This window comes from Mixophyes fleayi, chromosome 3 (assembly GCF_038048845.1).
Source record: "Mixophyes fleayi isolate aMixFle1 chromosome 3, aMixFle1.hap1, whole genome shotgun sequence".
Lineage (NCBI taxonomy): Eukaryota > Metazoa > Chordata > Amphibia > Anura > Limnodynastidae > Mixophyes > Mixophyes fleayi.
In genome coordinates, this window is record NC_134404.1 from 297172814 (window position 1) to 297190681 (window position 17868).

A 17868-nucleotide genomic window follows, 5' to 3' on the forward strand; every position below is an offset into this window, starting at 1 on the left:
CAGCGTTAAGTACAGATCGAAGGGGAGCGAGGTGAGAGTGGGGGAGGCCAGTAAGGAGGAGGTTACAGTAGTCTATGCGGGAGATGATCAGAGAGTGAATAAGACATTTAGTGGCATCTTGGGAAAGGAAGGGCCGGATGCGTGCGATGTTACGCAGCTGGAAGCGGCAGGATTGAGCAAGAGAGAGAATGTGGGGGCCAAAGGAGAGAGAGGAGTCGAGGATGACCCTGAGGCAGCGAAGTTGGGGGACAGGGGAGATAAAGGTGTTGTCGACAGTGATAGAGAGGTCAGAAGGGGGCGAGGTGCGAGGGGGAGGGAAGACTGAGTTCAGTTTTGGCAAGGTTAAGTTTGAGGATTCAAGTTTCATTAGTCTGTTCTTTCAGTAGTCTTTTTAGCCGATCATGTGAGATGGCATCCCAGGCCGTGAGACATAGAGCTATTCCTTGTTACTATAGCGAACTGGCTTTTGCTAAATGTGTTTTGTATATAGCTGTTTCTGTTTTGCATCATATTGTTGTATATTGCAACAAAATGTACTATTTTAGCCTTCCTATCAACCCTAAAGGTGTGCTCTGGGGTTTATAGTGTGTGCTATGGCTCTAATACCCCATACCATGACATCCACCCACGCTTTTAGTCAGAGAGATTTGCACTGAGGGTCGGATTCATTAAGGCATGTAATTGCTGATACATGATGTATGTGCGTAAAATCACTCTGTGCATGCCCAGAAATAAATCACATGCCAGAGAAGGCAGCAACGTTCAATTGATCTTCCAGCACAAAGGACAATTACTATAGGGGCGGAAAGGGGAGTTGACTGGGCGTATGCACATAGTTCATGTACATAAAGGGCGTACCAAGCTCAAGCGCACGTAACAGTGTTCAATTCAAGCTTTGGACATTATTATAGTAAATTTGTAAGGAGGCACAGTGCTGAGCAGCGCCGTACAGTAGAGAAAACAGTACATACGTAACAGGGACATACAAGGTAGACAAAACAAAAAGGTATGAAGGACCCTGCTCATTAGAGAACTTACATTCTAAGTGGAAGAGGGCACATCTGAAACAAGGAGCGGCTCAGAGTGTAAATTGGGACAGTTGTGAGGGTGCATTATTGTGCATAATGTTATCGGGGATAAGGTCACCTCTAAAAAAAAAAAAAAAAAAAAAGGCCGTGGGAAAGTCTGATTGAGCGTGGTAGGGAGCAGCACGGGAGAAGTTTTGTATGCGCGAGTGAGAGGTGGTTACCAGAGAAGAGACAAGGCGAAGGTCAGAGGTAAGAGGGCAGGAGGGAGAGTATTTTGATAAGAGATTTGAGATATATGCTTAGGTAGTGTTGTTGAGGGCTTTGTAGGTAAGGGTGAGAAATTTGAATTTTATTCTGGAGGACATAGGGAAACGGTGTAGGGATTTGCAAAGTGGTGAGAAAGGAATATCAGCCTTGCAGCAGCATTTAGGATGGATTGAAATGTGGATATATGGGTGTCAGGAATGCCAGATAGCAGGAGGTTGCAATAGTCAAGACAGGAGATGATGAGTGAATGAATGAGAGTTTTGGTAGCATGTTGAGTAAAGGGCATATTCTGGCTATGTTTTTAAGACTGAGTCTACAGGACCAGGAGAGAGTCTGGGGACTAGATTTACTAAGCTGCGGGTTTGAAAAAGTGGAGATGTTGCCTATAGCAACCAATCAGATTCTAGCTATCATTTTGTAGAAGGTACTAAATAAATGAAAGCTAGAATCTGATTGGTTGCTATAGGCAACATCCCCACTTTTTCAAACACGCAGCTTAGTAAATCTAGCCCTGGATGCGAGGAATAAAGCAGAGGGTGGAGTCAAGTGTGACACCAAGGCATTTGTGGCGTTATTGACAGTGAGGGAGATTTGAGGGCAGGTGGTGACTCTGGCCGGAGGGAAGATAATGAGCTCTGTTTTGGACATGTTGAGCTTTAGGTAGTGTTGAGATATCCATGTGGAGATAGCAGAAAGACAGTTGGTTATCTCAAAAGTATGTTTTTGTTTGTTTTTTTACTATTTTATCACTTGCACAAGCTACAGGTCTGGTGTATGTGGCGATTACTAGTGATGAATATCACACATGCAAGCTAGAATATGTTTGCAATCAGGGCAACTGTAAAAATGCATTTTATGTACAATAGACATTAATAACATCCTAATAAATTTTAATTTTATGGCGAAAGGGGGAAATTTCTATTTTTTATGTTTTGTCATTAATGACTTATTAACAGGTGACATTAAATGAATAGTTTTTTTTACATCTGCTCCTTGATAAATACTAATGTGCATGCTTTAATGAATCAGGAGGACCTTAGGCTTTCAAGACGTGCAATTCCTGTCAGTGGCCACAGCAAATGTTTAGATATTTTTCCATCTACTTTCAAACAAATTAGTTTGTGAGTAAAGCAGTGATACGTATGTAAATGAATTCTACAACATGTTATGATAGTCTTTATTTACATAGAATGTTTCATTAAACAGATTAATTCAAAGAAAACAGATGGAAAACATATGAACAACAGCAAAGATGATGCAAATTTTCTTGATGACGGTACCTATGGAAAACCCATTAAATTGCAGAAAACTTCTCAAGCGGTTTTGTACCCAGAATTTGTTAGTATTAAAAAACCAATGGTAAGGCTAGCTGAGATATATGTTTAAGCTAGAATATACAGTAAATTATAAACTACTAAAAACATTTGTGAGATAACACTGTTACAAAAACATAACAAGTAACCGTATGAACATCTACTGGCGGGCCTTTTAAACTCATTCTTAAAATAATAAATCTAGTGCTCTATAAAGGAAAATGGATTTCTTGCTGTACATAATAGGCAGATTTGAAACCAATGAGGTCCTTCCCATATAGCTTAACTTTAAATGTTTTTCATGATAAATTACAGCACATGTAGACGGTCACATTACATTACAATTATGTTTGGTGGTATAATATTTCTGCTTTTATACATATGATGTAAGGTAACTGAGGGTTTTTCAAAAGTGCTGCTTTGCCATCACTGAAACATGCTGGTCACAATTGATAAACAAAGGGCTAATTGAACAAAATAAGGATCATTATTGTCTATGCAATACCAATACTCAATGTACAAAAGCTTTTCAGAAAATTAATGACAAATCAAGAGCATGCACTACCTTTAGCTGTTCTTGATTAGTTCTTTTTCCCCCAACATAGACATGTACATAGTGTCCATAGATCCACAAATGTGTAAACTCACAACATGTAATTAAACTGGTTTACCTTTGTTATGTGCTGTATTAAGGCTGTACAGTATTTTTTTTTCTAAATTTCACTATTTACATACTTGAATGAAGTTAAAGGTTTTCTGGACTTGTTGCAAGTTTTGCGCTAGAATAGTATTTCGGGCTAAAGCTTAAAAAAGCTTTAATAATTTTGTTTTTTCTTTTCCATTTGTTTCCAGGGAACGGTCAATGTGAACTTTATTCAAAACTACAACGTAGCTTTAGATCAAGATCAATGGTTTGAAGATCATGACCAAGATCAAGAATACCAAGCTTCGTTAAATGAACCTAATATACAGCACCAGGATCTTCAACGTATATTTAAATATGCTTTAGGTGTTCCTGTACTTTTGCTAATGATCTATTTTTTATTATGTGAACTCCATTTCATTTGGTAAACTCATTTTCCTTATGTCAGATGCCCATCTTCTTATCCAGTCAAAATGCCTTATTAGACAGCTTCAGTGTGATAGGCTGGAAAAGAAAATTTTGTGTGTATTCAATTATTTGAGTGCCATTTTTTTTAATTAAATAAACTTATATTGATTATATTTCTAAAAATGTTCAAAAAAATGTATTTATTGCAAAAAATGCTGCATTTCTGGCTCCAACATAGACATAAGCCTCTTGCAACAAAGTTTTGATACTCTACCTACAATAAAAGAAAAGCTTACAAATCTCACTCCTTTCAACACAACATCCATATCCCCTTTGTTTAAGTTTTGCAATTAAATGGCTTATATGTTAGGGTGGGAAGGAATTGCACAGTTGACTAAAAATACATTACAGATTCAATAGGCAGACAAGCCAGGGCAGGCATGTAACCACCTAGCCTGGTTGTGCGGAGCTTTTTGGTGTGACATGCTTGGGAATGATCTCAATTAAATACCCGGCCAGACAGCAGTTAGACTGCAATATGGCACAGTGGTTAGCATAGCTGCCTCACAGTGCTGAGATCATGACTTGGATTCTAAAATGAGCATTATCTGTGTGGCGTTTGTATGTGGATTTCTTGAGTGCTCTGGTTTCCTCCCACAGTACAAAAACATACTGGTAGGTTAACTGGCTTCTGATAAAATGGACCCTAAGCAGTTTGTGTGTGGTAGGGAGTTTAGATTGTAAGCTCAAATGGAACAGGCATTATGTGAATGATTACATATTCTCTGTGCAGCTCTGCCTATTTAAAAGAAAATATATCTCTTGCTCACTAAATTACAAATAGACACTATTTGTAACTCTTTCATTGTTACTTTTATTTATGAATGTAAATATAAACCGGGAATACTTAATTACCTTATGTTGTTTGTACAATACAAATTGCTCCTCTAACTTTTATAATGGAACATTCAATGGCAATTATTCCTGACATGTCATAATGAAAAAAAGAAATTGAGAATTATACTCACCATTAATTTCCTTTCCTTGCAATACTCCATGGCAGCCCTTACAGTGGGTTAATACCCTACTTATATACCTCGCTCCCACCTGGGGGGTATATAAGGTGACTCCTACATACCAGTGTCTTTCGTACCTTCCCAAGCTGTCCTACCAAAATGTAATTAAAGTACATGGGTGGGAAATATAAGGCTACCATGGAGTATTTCAAGGAAATTAACGGTGAGTATAATTCTCAATTTTCCTTTTCCTTCTCCATGGCAACCCTTACAATGGGATATACCAAAGCAGTATAAATAGTAGGATGGGCCAAACAATCAACAAACTGATAAACGTCTGTATGATTTATATTGAACCACTTGTTGGAGAATTCTTCTCCAAAACTGTCCATCAGCAGCAGATGAGATCTGACCAATAATGTTTGGTAAACATGTGTATTGATAACCATCCAGCTGCTTTGCAGATGTCGTTCGTTGATGCCTTAGCCTTACGCGTCCAGGAGGTAGTCACAGGCCTTTTCAAGTGTCTTTAATAGTTTAGACACCTCATGACCGTTCCCCTTGTAGGCCTGTGTAATAACATCCTTAATCCATCCCGCAAAGGTAGGTTTGGAGGGAGTATACGCATTGTGGGATCACTAAGAATAAGCTTTGTTTTTTTCAAACTTCTTGTTCTGGAGAGGTAAATATCGCTCTGACCAAACCTAAGGTATGAAGTTGTTATTCTCTATTAGCAAATGGATGTGAACAGATATGGCAGTATTATTCCTTGATTAATATGAAAGCTGAAACAACTTTGGGTAAATAAGCAGGATTAGCCCTTAAGACTACTTTATCAGTATAGATGTTTAAGAAAGGCTCCTTAAGAGCTCATACTCGACAAGCAGATGTAATTGCTAATAAAAACTAATACCTAAAGAATGAGCCATTTGAGGGAAACGTCTTGCAGATGTTCACACGAACCAGAGGTTAAGGAATGCAAAACAATGTTGAGATCCCAAGGTGCAGCAAACGGTTTAATTTGTGGCCGCAATCTTCTTACCACTCTAAGATGCCAACTTGGCATCAAGAAGAATACTCAGTGCAGATATCTGTACTTTCAGTGTAGAGAGAGAGCCAACCCCTTAACAAAACCATTTTTAAGAAATTCTCGATTAACTGGGATACCAGCCGCCATAGGAGAGAGGACTATCTTTTGACCACAACATTTTATTTTTTTTCCTTCAGACTCTTGTAAACGTTAGAAGAATTCTCTCTCGCTTGAACCAATATATCAATAACTTCATCAGAGACACCTTTATGTTTTAAACGTGAGTGCTCAATTTCCATGCCATCCCGAAAAGAGGGAATCTGGATATGGGTGAAGGACTGAATCTTTGTGTAGAAGATCTGGCATGCATAGCAGAGGCTAAGGTTGTTCTCAAATGCAAGCAATGATGTGGAAAGGAGAGAAAACACAAAACCTAGCTTAAAATTTCAACGCACTAATATGACACCTACTTCTAGTGCCTTGTTGTCTCTGTGACGGAAATTGAACTGAGGCCTCATTCTGGGCTGTCACCATCAGACTGATGTCTGAGAACCCGCTTTTCTGGCCTAGTCGACAAAAAGACTCTTGAGTAAGTCCCTTTTCCCTAGGAGAATTTGGCGTCTGCTGAGATAATCTGCTATAACATTGTCTTTGTCAGGCCGAAAGTTTTCTGACTCATGTCTGCCCATAACATCCAAGCTGTTACTTCTGGCAACAATGACCTGCTTCTAGTGCCTCCTTGCTTATTTTATGAAAACAAGTGCTATTCTGTTGTTGGAAAATATCTTTAAAAGTCTGTACTGTAGGCAGGACTGAAAGTGCTAACTTGCATACCCACTGCTCTCATTCAGTGGAGATGCTTTTCCACCTTTAGCCAGGTGCATTAAATTATTTCTGTATGCAGATGGGCTTGCCAACCTGTAGCACTGGAGTCTGTTGTAAGCACTATTCACTCTGGTTCTGAAAGAGTTGTACCTTTACCCCTTAACCTGGAATGTTGCCAACAATTGTGGGACTGTTTTGCGATCCTTGAAAGGCTGAACCTAAAGTCTAAATAATTTAGTTCTATAAAGACACTGGTATGTTGAAGAAGTCACCTTGTACTCCCCCAGGTGATTTTTGTTGTTATTTGTTTCCTGTCTACACTCAGCTAAGTAGGGCATTAACCACATTGTACGGGCTGCCATGGAGTAGGAAAAAGAAAATATATATTGCACTTTCCTACCTAAGGGTGTTTTGTATGTACAATTTGGGCTTGTTCACACTAGGATTTATGGTCCGCTTTACAAGCGGTGTGGCCAGGACGCACTGTTCTATGAGAAAAGCCTACATGAAAAAAACACACAGGAAAAATTATTAGCGGATAAAACCTCATTAACATCAATGACCACAAGAAAAATGCTCACAGAAAAATGCCTGTATGGAAAAAACACAGAAAAATACCCACATATAGTAGTTACGTATATTAATTTATTGCTATACAAATGTGGCCTGTGTATGAAGAGGGCTTAAATGCTCTTTTAAATGCCAGAGGTTTCCATCTCCTTAATTGTTGGAAAATAATACAAATATTGGGAGGATATAGATAGTTAAGAGGAATTATTGTAGGCCAGAGGCTTCTTTGTTTAAATGTTTGTTTTAATATGCTTAAAGTAGCCTATTGTAAGGTAGTCCTCTGTACAATCAGACTAATTATCTCCGAGCTGTATGTAATCTGATCACACCACACCATTGTGTACAGAACCCAGACAGCAATATCCCTTCCGTTTACTTCATAGCTCTACCAGACACCCAGGAGTTGGCCACAGTAGGGGGGCACCTTAAATAGGACAAGGAGAGGGATAAAAAGGCCTACCCTGGAGGCTCGAGTTAATCAGTCATAGTCCTTCAGCTAAGGCGTGAAGCTGGACTGGAATTATTTGGACTTTAACCTGCTGCTGTTGTAAAGTTTTGTTACGTTCCTGTTTCACCCACAATGGCTTGACACTCATTGCTGTTCTTGTTGGTATTTACTACTATTCAACATGCCGTGCTGTGTACTAACCTCCTGGTTTATCAAACCTTTGTGATTTCTAAAGATAACTCTGTGTCTGAGTGATCTGCGAACCCTATATCCTCACACAGGGCTCCTTCATAGTGAAAACAATGGAGTTTTCAAAAGCCCAGAGAAACAACAAAGTTATGATTTATTTTGGGTTTGAATAGCTTGCTTTCTGCACCATCAATGGAGTGGTGACTTGGAGATACAGACAAAATCGATCTATAAAATGCCATTCAATTATAAAAACAAAAGATCATAACATAGTACAAGAAGCAACAGAACATTGCCATGACTTTTGTCCTCAAAAAGCAGCAGAAAACGTTCACAGAAGCAAAATGAGGCAAGACATGAGAGCCGAAAGTGCCACTCCTCACAATGTGATGGGACATGTGTTGTCAGGGTTAAATAATGATCTATTTGCCCATATACCCAGACAATCTTCTTTATCACAGAACACACAGTATTTTGCCCAATCCAAAACCCATACATTTTTAGATTCCTGAACATCCATGATTCAGGTGTGAATAATCTAAACAGAATTCTGGCTTTAGGTGATAGAGATCTTATGCTGGTATTAAACAAATATAATATTTATGGAGATGGTACCTTTGATAAAGTGCCAGATATGTTTATGCTAAGGTGGGTAATTCATATCCGCCATGTATTCACATTTTGCTACAAAAAAAGAACATGGACACTAGGGGTAAATGTATCAAGCTGAGAGTTTTCCGGCGGGTTTGAAAAGTGGAGATGTTGCCTATAGCAACCAATCAGATTCTAGCTGTCATTTTGTAGAATGTACTAAATAAATAATAGCTAGAATCGGATTGGTTTTTCAAACCCGCCGGAAAACTCTCAGCTTGATACATTAACCCTCTAGACTGTTTGAAATAATGAAGCTATTGATTCCAAATCTGGAACCTCAATTGTAGTCAATTTTGAGAAGGCTTGTATGAATCAATTAGGATTGCCTTTCCACATGCTGAGGTCAAAGGGTGTAATTTTCATCTATGTCAGTCTCATTAGGAAAATCAAGAATGTTGGCTTGAAGACTGAAACTAATATGAATCTAAAAAATACACTGAAGTCTCTTGCTGCATTAGCCTTTGTTCCAATCTATTATGTCAGAAGGGTTTTGGATAACCTTGCCGCCACATTTCCAGATGAAGACAGCTATAATGAGGTGCTCACATACTTTTTTACATATATTGAGGGTGCAGCAGGTAGAGATCCTGTTTCCTATAACAACATGCAATCAATATGATGCAACCCTGGAAGAGTCGCCAAAAAATACAAGCTGTTTCACAATGCTCTTAATTCCCTACTCCGCAGTCATCCCAGTGCGTGGCTTGATGGACTAAAAAGGGACTTGGCTGGCTACAAATGAACACTGGCTAATGCACAGGCAGGTCGCCTAGAGGTGAAAAAGAGGAATATAAGGCACTCCATGAAATGGTTGCTACTTCTGTGCAAGTGGAAGATAAACTAACTTACTTAAGACAACTGGCATATTTGCAATAAAGAATTTTAACTGATTATTTATGGCATTATTTAATGTCAGGGATCTCTGCAGGCATCCACTCTAATTACGGGTTAAAAAGTGTATTATTAAATAATTGTTGTTTATATTATTATTTTTTGTTCTTGATAAAGTGTTGATAAAAAACTATGATTTCCTGTATTTACCATACAAACATTTACACTCACAGGCCACGTATAGCAATGAATTAATATACTTATATAGTAATATCAAATTACTAGATGTGGATATTTTTTTTGAGGGCATTTTTCTGTGTAAGCAACTTTCCATGTGAGCAATATTCTTGTGGACATTTATGTCAGTGGGGTTTTATCCATGAGCAATTTTTCTGGTTATCCTCAGCTGCTTGCAAACCACATTTTGACCAAAGGATCGTTGATCTCTATGCCCATGCTAAGGATGGGCAGCACAGTGGCCTAGTGGTTAGCACTTCTGTCTCACAGCACTGGGGTCATGAGTTTAATTCCTGACCATGGCCTTATCTGTGTGGAGTTTGTATGTTCTCCATGTGTTTGCGTGGGTTTCCTCCGGGTGCTCCGGTTTCCTCCCACACTCCAAAAACATACTGGTAGGTCATTTGGCTGCTATCAAAATTAACCCTAGTCTCTCCCTCTCTGTCTGTCTGTGTGTGAGTGTGTGTCTATATTAGGGAATTTAGACTGTAAGCTCCAATGGGGCAGGGACTGATGTGAATGAGTTCTCTGTACAGCGCTGCGGAATCAGTGATGATGATAAGGATCAGTTTGCTGGGAATACATTCCTGGTATGGTTGTTATTAACGTGTTCTACAGTGTGAATGAGGCATGAGAACAATAAAAATCTAGGTCATTGTGCACTTTACAAGAGGCAGATATGACCTCACCTCTTAAAAAGACAATGATAAATCCTAGTGTGAATCAGTCCTTATGGTAAGCCAACATGCTGTCAAAAGGAACCAATTTGCTATGATTAGATTTGGCGCAAAAAAAGCATCAAAGGAACCAGAGCATGTTAAAATATTTAGGTGTGTGTGTAGAATGTTGTATATGAGATTCTATGAAAGTGGAATATTAATCTTACCTTGCTGCAGTAAGGGCATTCACCATATATAATGTTAAAGCTTTGCCTACTAGAAGGGAGTGTGTTCAGCCACTGAGAAGAAAAAAGAAAGCAAGCATACATTTAATACAATAGGTCATGGGACAAAGCAAGGATATTGCACCAATAGCAGTATGATCCCTCACCCGCCATTCTGCCTAAAACAAAAAGTCAACTTTCTTGAAAATACATTTTTATAAAATGTGTAGATCCAAATGCTAATTTTTGTAAAGTGCATGCCCGATAGTGTATAAAGTGTAAAAATCTAATCATCTTTTCACTGAAGCTGCTGGAACACACAGGCATGTCCTTATGACATTTTAGTTTTGGTATGAGGATACTTACCTCATATAAACAGGCTTGGTGAAAGGGCTGTCCACAGTGGGGATCATCACACACCTGATCTGGAATGGCAGAGTCAAGCCTGTAAGCGTAGCATATTCCGCAGTCCATGCTAAAATCCTACAGGAAATAAAATTTGGAGAGTTAAAGGATAATTATAAAATGTGGTTTGAACATTAACTATTCTGACAACTCTAAAATGTTGAATATATTTGATGTCTCAAGTCCTCCTCTAAAGCTGCCCGCACACATTGAGATTTTTCTTCTATGAGTGACTGCCAACATAAGAAGTAAGCAATTTGGCCACATGCATGGATGGCTAGACTGTTTCTACAGTATCATATTGATCAGCGTCCACTGCATCAGTGTGTTGTCCTGGTTGAACAATGACCCCAATACTTGAGGATGGTTCCTCTCTGGGCAGGATGTGACATACAGACGCACACAAGAGAAGGATAGGGTTATCAGAGTTCCCTTACCTGCTGGGCAGAACTTAATTTTGGAGCACCAGAATGCCACCTTGTGCACACAGAATTCTAGGGCTTTAAATTCCTTGCGGTGCCAGTGGTTACACAGCAGCTCATTTAACTCCTTCTGATCACGGGCACCTCTGACGGGAGCAGGGCCCCAGAACAGTTGTTACATGATTAATTACACCACTGGTTGTAGGGATTGATAAAATGTATTATATTTTAAAAAAAAAAAAAAAAAAAATTCAGTTGCAACATCTACAAATTTATAAATAAGAATATAAAGTTTTAGACTGCTAGCCATACTAGTTGGCAACATACAGTTGGGCAAGTGTGGGGTTTTAAAGAAGCAGGGGCAGCACAAAACTCTTGACCGAAATACACTGGAGCAACATTGCCCAGAGTTCACTATATGATGACCTCCGCTCACAGGGAGACAATGGGACTGGACCTCTCCAGTTTCCAACATATCCCGAATCAGTAATTACTGTATGTTCTCTGAAAGCAGGGAATGAAAAACATTATTTTGAAAAGCTTTCACAGACTGTTACCTATTAGTACTGAGAAAGCGTGCACCTTGGGAAGAAGCAATTTTCATCTGCATTCCTAAATACTTTGTAATCTAGTATGTAAGTGCTTTAAAAGTGAATAATGCAATGGAATTGCAGGTTTCTCGACTGCAATATAGGAAGAGCAGAGCAATTATTTTAAAGTTTGTTTGATTAGATAAATATTCAGAATTTATGGATAATGGTTAAACAAAATGACTTTGTTATGTACAAGTAATTATTAGTGTACTTTACTTCTGTCCTTGCATCATTCCTCCTGCTGTTTGCATTACAGTGCAGTATATTCAGTGACGCAGTTAACAATATAGTAGGGAGAAACAGACAATAATAACTAATAATATCTAACTTAACATAACATTATAAATGTGTAAACAAATCATCCCTGCAATACAAGTTACTATGTACTTAACGAGCACTCCCATAGAACGCCATTATATTTTATGAAGCATTACCAATTGGGAATGCTGCAGCCAACAGCGAAATTGACGCACAGTGAATGCAGTGGGTGTATAGATCCATTTACCTACGCGTACAAATCACACCCATGTTTTAACTTCCTAACCACCAAAATTTGCTCTACCACTGCCTGTATCATACAGTTGGTGAAGTTTGGGGTGTAAAGGGGCAGAGCAGTGGCAACACAAGAGTGTTGTAGAAGCCAACCTGATTGATACAATATTAACCATAAACAGACAATATTGTATCAATTAAGCAATACAATATTCTTATATTCTGTGTGTTCAATTCTGTTCTGAATTCAACTGGATAGGGTCAAGGGATGACACGGTCTGAACAGATGTATACTTAGTGGCAGAGAAACAAATGTTGGTGTATGTTGTTTTTTTATCTGAAGGTAGCCAATGTTTATTATAAAGTTCTTTACCATATTAGGAAACTAAATAAGACAATAGATCATTATATTGTGTAACAGAGGCTGTTAAAATGTATAAAAGGTATTTATTGCATTCACATCAGATGTGGACACTTCTCAAGCAGAGAGAAGTGTCCCCTTGTGCAGACAAAGACTTCATATTTACTTCAGAAGCCTTTGAAAACACTTTTTGCCTTATCAAAAGTATCCACCCAATAGACTATTCCTTTAAAAAAAAAAACAACACTTCAGCTGGGAGAGACTTGCTTTAGAATCTTTGTACAAATCACTATCATTCATCTTCTGCAGCAAACCTGCTGAGAAAAGAACACAGATAATGGACATCGGTACATCGCATTTGATTTACTTACAGATTTATTAAAATCAGATTGTGATGGAAACTCTATTTCTAAAACATCTTTCAAGTTTTGTAACAACCCAACTTCTGGATCCCTAAAACAAAAAAAAGCAATTTAATTAGAAAGAAAATAGGTAGTGGTAAGTAGTGGACAACTGTATTGTGGTGGCTAAATCTTCACTTTAACTAAAAACTAAATGCCCACAAAGTCAAGAGTTGCACAGGGACTAATATTGCTTGACATAAAAGGATGAGTCTGTGAGAAATGTTGGTGTGGCTTGTAAAACTGATGCAAGGGTGAAATTAATAGGGATACAGTTGGATTTTAGGGCCAAGAATTCCACATAAGCAACACATTCAGAAATATATATATATATATATATATATATATATATATATATATATATATATTAGCCCTTTAGCAGTACTTTACCCACTGGGTGTTCAGAGCATGACACAGGCTAGGACCAAGTCAAGATAATTTTCACCTATAGACAAACAGTGTTGTCCTTGTTAGGAATCTTTTGGGCATGATATAATGTTAAGCTCAGCTGCAGTCCAAATTGTGCTCTAAAACACAAGTAGGTAAAGCATTTGCTCAACAGGCTGTTATGTAACAATTAATTTTCTAAAAAGTATATTCTGAAAAGTACTGGCTGATTTGTATATTGCCCTTGGGAAGTAGCTTAAAGCCCTCTCAAAATTGAAAGTAATGGCAGAAACTCAAGTATTAAGATGTAAGCAGAAAGTTTTATTTCTTCAGCAAACATACAATGTCACTTGATACATTTTTGATCATGTGTGAAGAAATAAACCTTGCTCTTAACACCTCAACAGTCTCCATTATTACTTCCGATTTTTGGGATTATGATGCACTATGGGTAGATCTTGTAGCAAGATTAAAAAGTCACCCTGGTGTGTTAAAGCGGTCTGTAACTCTTCTTATTGGTTCATTGAGGTGATCTGTAAGACGATTCACATGCTGTGCAGAATTTCCTATCTTGCACTGAAAAGCCCCAACAAGGGTGAAACAGTCTGATGGTATGGTTAAATCATTGATTAAAAGAGTTACCATGTAAATGGCACTTCCCAGAGGTAATCGTCTCCTTTGTAGGTGTGAAATTTGCATATTGTCTCCAGGGAGTTTATTAAACATCTCCCTAACTAATCTCATTGTTTCAGGAAGAATGGTATAAACCTAAAGACATAGAAGAAAGGTAGCAGAATTGACACAGAATGTTTTCTATATAACAATATACAAATATTGAGCAAACGATGCTTACCATAAATGTACATTACTATTCAGCTTGTCTTTTAAAGGATGTACCACTGAAAATTAAGATAATATAAGAATTTTAAAAAAATACAATAAAAGAATTACATGTAATATCAATATTTACAAATAACTATGTAGATTTAGTCAATGAATTGTAAACAATATTGTGGCAGAGACAGAATACAGAAATGTGGTTAAAAAAACAACACACCATGGTCTGCTCCAAGGAAATAACATTCAGGAAGCATAGTTGGATGTCTGGGATCTAGGTCAATTGTAATGGACACATTGTTACCTGTGAGCAAGGGATAAAAATAGAGTGCATAAGAAAACGAAGTTGTGAAACAGTAGTCTATGCAAAGAAAGTATATTAAGTAACAAATAATCTCAAATAATGGCATTTTTCAGGCTTACCCAACTTTTATTAAAAAAAGTAAAACATGGTGGATTACTACCTCCCTCCTACATCACAAATCACAACATACATATCCCACTTACCTTAATAAAGGACTAAATGGGTGCAGATATATGAGAAATGCGAAAGCATAACATGCCAGTTATGCCTAATATGCTTCATTGGACACATGTTTTTAACACATCAATCTGTATTTTATTACAATCACATCATGTGACTGATCAAGCACAGATTCCAATTACACGAAAGAGAACAGCTCCCACAGACTCCCCATTGGCAGATTCAAATCAAGACGCCACGGACAGACACTTATGGCATTGCAACTTAGAAGATGTTATAGCGGTAAGGCCGTCTCGTTTGTTCAATCATAAGGATCACAAACAACAACTTAGATGTATGTTTATACAGTCCCTTCTATCTTTTTAGATAATTGAACCACGATCATCTGAATCACAACACTGGTAGATTTATTTATAAATACAAGGAGAATATACTCCGGGTTTATCTACATGTATGAACACTTCACCCATTTCATCACTCTGAACAATATTTCACCATCTGCAGGATATTTGCTTTTTATGGATTAACCAAAGACATTTTGAATGTAAAATAAGAGACACATTGTTATCATATTTCTCTTTTGTATTTCTATGTTTTTGTATTCACTGACTACTAATTGTAACCATCCTGATTTGAGTGCTAGAAGCCTCTGTGTATAACAGTAATTTGTAAGAATTCGGGATTACTCTGCTCACAGCAGCCCTCAGGTGAAAAATAGGTATTTCTTTCAACTGATGCGCTGTTGGACAGTTCCTTGATAGCTTGGGACACATGTTGTGGACTCCCAATCATGTAAACACCCCCCCCCCCATCCCCGTTTACAACCCTCTTTCGACATTTTTGAATTTAACTACCCAGTTCCAGTCCACACACCTACAGAAGTCTATGGTGCAAACGTTCCGAACGGTAATTGGACATTACTACTGTCCGTATAAACATTTCACTTCAATACATTATTTATCCCAGAAAATACAGACTTTGATATATATATAGAACACAAGTGCTTATTTGTTATGTAATTATCAGGTTTTAAACATAGCATGTGTCATTTATTGCTACCGTTACTCTTTTTGCTTTACTCACCAGTTTCAAAAGATTTGATCATCATGGGCAAATTCGATCTCAATCTATGTGTATGGCTAAGATTGTCTTTCTAAAGGGACCTTTTTGCCAATCAAGAATATGCAGTCCATTAAGTATATTTAGTCCATTTCATAGTGCATTGGTATGTATATTGGTATGCATTGTAAACATACACTGGTTTTTGTTCATGATTTTCAAGGAAACTATTTTGATATGTGAATTATTGTTTTAGTTGAAGTATAAACAACAACAACAATTCCAGCATAAAAGAAAACTGTATATTATGTAAATGTCACTGTACTAGAGTGTGGGGATGGATGGATGCAAACCTTGCAGCTCTGCATAGCACCAGCTTCATCAACAAGGAGCCGGTCACAAAAGTAAAACTGAAGAAACACAGGTTTATTAGCAGATCATGGATAAAATGTAATACTGTTTGGGTTAACCTGTCCTTGATATTTACCCTATGATTTTCATTTAGTGACCGGTCCATTTTAACCTGCAAATACCTGGCCATCTGCCATTTATTTCAGGCGGGCAATACCTGGCTCTATTCCAACTATCATAGGGTTATGATGGTGTTAGGCTGATGTTATGCAGCTGCAGGAGTCAGAAGAATTTGGTCTACCATCACCAAATTTAGCTCTCAATCACTGTTTGTTTCCATTTTTAAATTAAGTGGATAGATCATGTCATGATGATAAAGAAAAAATACAATTTTTAAAAAAATAAATACAAAGTTAAAAATGGAAATATCATATGATGTGACAAAGGTGGGTTGTTTTAGGCATATACAGAAACAAAACTGAGATATAAAAGTGTCCCACCTATTGCAATCCTTCTCACAGTAGCACTTCGTGTGGGATTCTCTGGTTCCAGTACCCACGTTTTCTTGTCAATTTCATCTAAAACATCCCAAAATTCTTTCAATGATTCCAAGGTTGACAAGACTTGGTTATAAATGTCTTGTAAGTTACTCTATTAAAGAAAAACACACATTTTGAGGTAGAAAACAAAATTACAATTAATGTCAAACAACATACCCTTATGTACCATTCACAAGCAAGTTATTTCATTTTGGCTTTGCAGTCCAGAGTCTATGTTTATTAAGAGTTTGGAACAATAAGAATAATTTGAATACCAAATAACAGTTACAGATGAAAGTTAAGGCCACATATAGCGAGGCGTTTATATTCTGCACCTGTATATGGGTTACATTTAAAATTAATTTCATGCAGTTTTCAAAAAGCTAGCATTGATAATTCACCCTGAGTAAAAGCCTAATTGCAATGTTTTTTAGTACATATTTAAATTAGTGGATGTAGACAGGCATTCTTTTCACACTAATCTCATGTAAACATGCAGAGCCAATGTACAGAAAGCTAGCAGTTTGATGATGCTGGAACTGAAAGTCCAACCAAGTACATGGACTGTTTTGCTGCCCAGAAAATGGCTAACGCCGTGTAAAAAGCTAAATATAGAAGAAACTATATAGCTTTAAACCACAATAACTAACATATGCTTCGCTATATGCTGTCTCTTCAGGTATCAATGTATTGACTGTGTAGTTGTGCGTATGTTACTTGAAACCTAATTATTATCATACAGTAGATTAAACATATGAACTTACGGAATACAAATATTAAAATAAATGTATAAGGAAACAAAAGGTTTTAGTGTTGCAGAACCGTATTATATGCGAGAAGCACTTGAGTAAAAATATGAACAAGTACCTATGGAAAACATGCGACAGTTATTATTCTGAAGAGGGTTTTTTCTAACTTAATATAGGAAGGAATATGATAATGTCAGTCACTTAACCATCATAAAAGCACTCATCATAAGTTCTAGTTTTTCTTATATTTTTCACACATTCCTGAAATGTGAGCACGGGTGCTTGAGAACACTTAAAATTAATTGTGTAATTTTCATATGTCTGCAAAAGTTGCTTTTCATCTCTTTACCTTTTCTTTATCACTGCCATAAATTTGCTTATAATCACTTTTATTCAGATAATTTAAATACATTAAGGCAACATAAGAAGAATAGGAATCCATTTAC

General features: G+C 37.4%; 2 protein-coding genes across 4 annotated transcripts in view; one reads left to right on the forward strand and one right to left on the reverse strand.

Annotated features, from left to right (window-relative positions):
* VRK2 (VRK serine/threonine kinase 2) overlaps positions 1-3842 on the forward strand; it is a 66368-nt gene extending 62526 nt beyond the window's left edge. Inside the window, exons 13-14 of one of the 2 annotated variants that reach the window (XM_075203849.1) lie at positions 2502-2654; positions 3461-3842. In XM_075203849.1, the coding sequence (XP_075059950.1) occupies positions 2502-2654; positions 3461-3679 (372 nt within the window). In that variant the 3' untranslated portion in view covers positions 3680-3842. The remainder of the gene's footprint in view (positions 1-2501; positions 2655-3460) is intronic. The other variant, XM_075203850.1, reaches the window with a different exon arrangement.
* FANCL (FA complementation group L) overlaps positions 3670-17868 on the reverse strand; it is a 63655-nt gene continuing 49456 nt past the window's right edge. For both annotated transcript variants that reach the window (XM_075203852.1, XM_075203851.1), the window contains 7 exons: positions 16635-16785; positions 14461-14544; positions 14257-14302; positions 12987-13068; positions 10709-10825; positions 10346-10417; positions 3670-3755 (listed from right to left, as the gene is read on the reverse strand). In XM_075203852.1, coding sequence (XP_075059953.1) covers positions 3720-3755; positions 10346-10417; positions 10709-10825; positions 12987-13068; positions 14257-14302; positions 14461-14544; positions 16635-16785 — 588 coding nt within the window. In that variant the 3' untranslated portion in view covers positions 3670-3719. The remainder of the gene's footprint in view (positions 3756-10345; positions 10418-10708; positions 10826-12986; positions 13069-14256; positions 14303-14460; positions 14545-16634; positions 16786-17868) is intronic.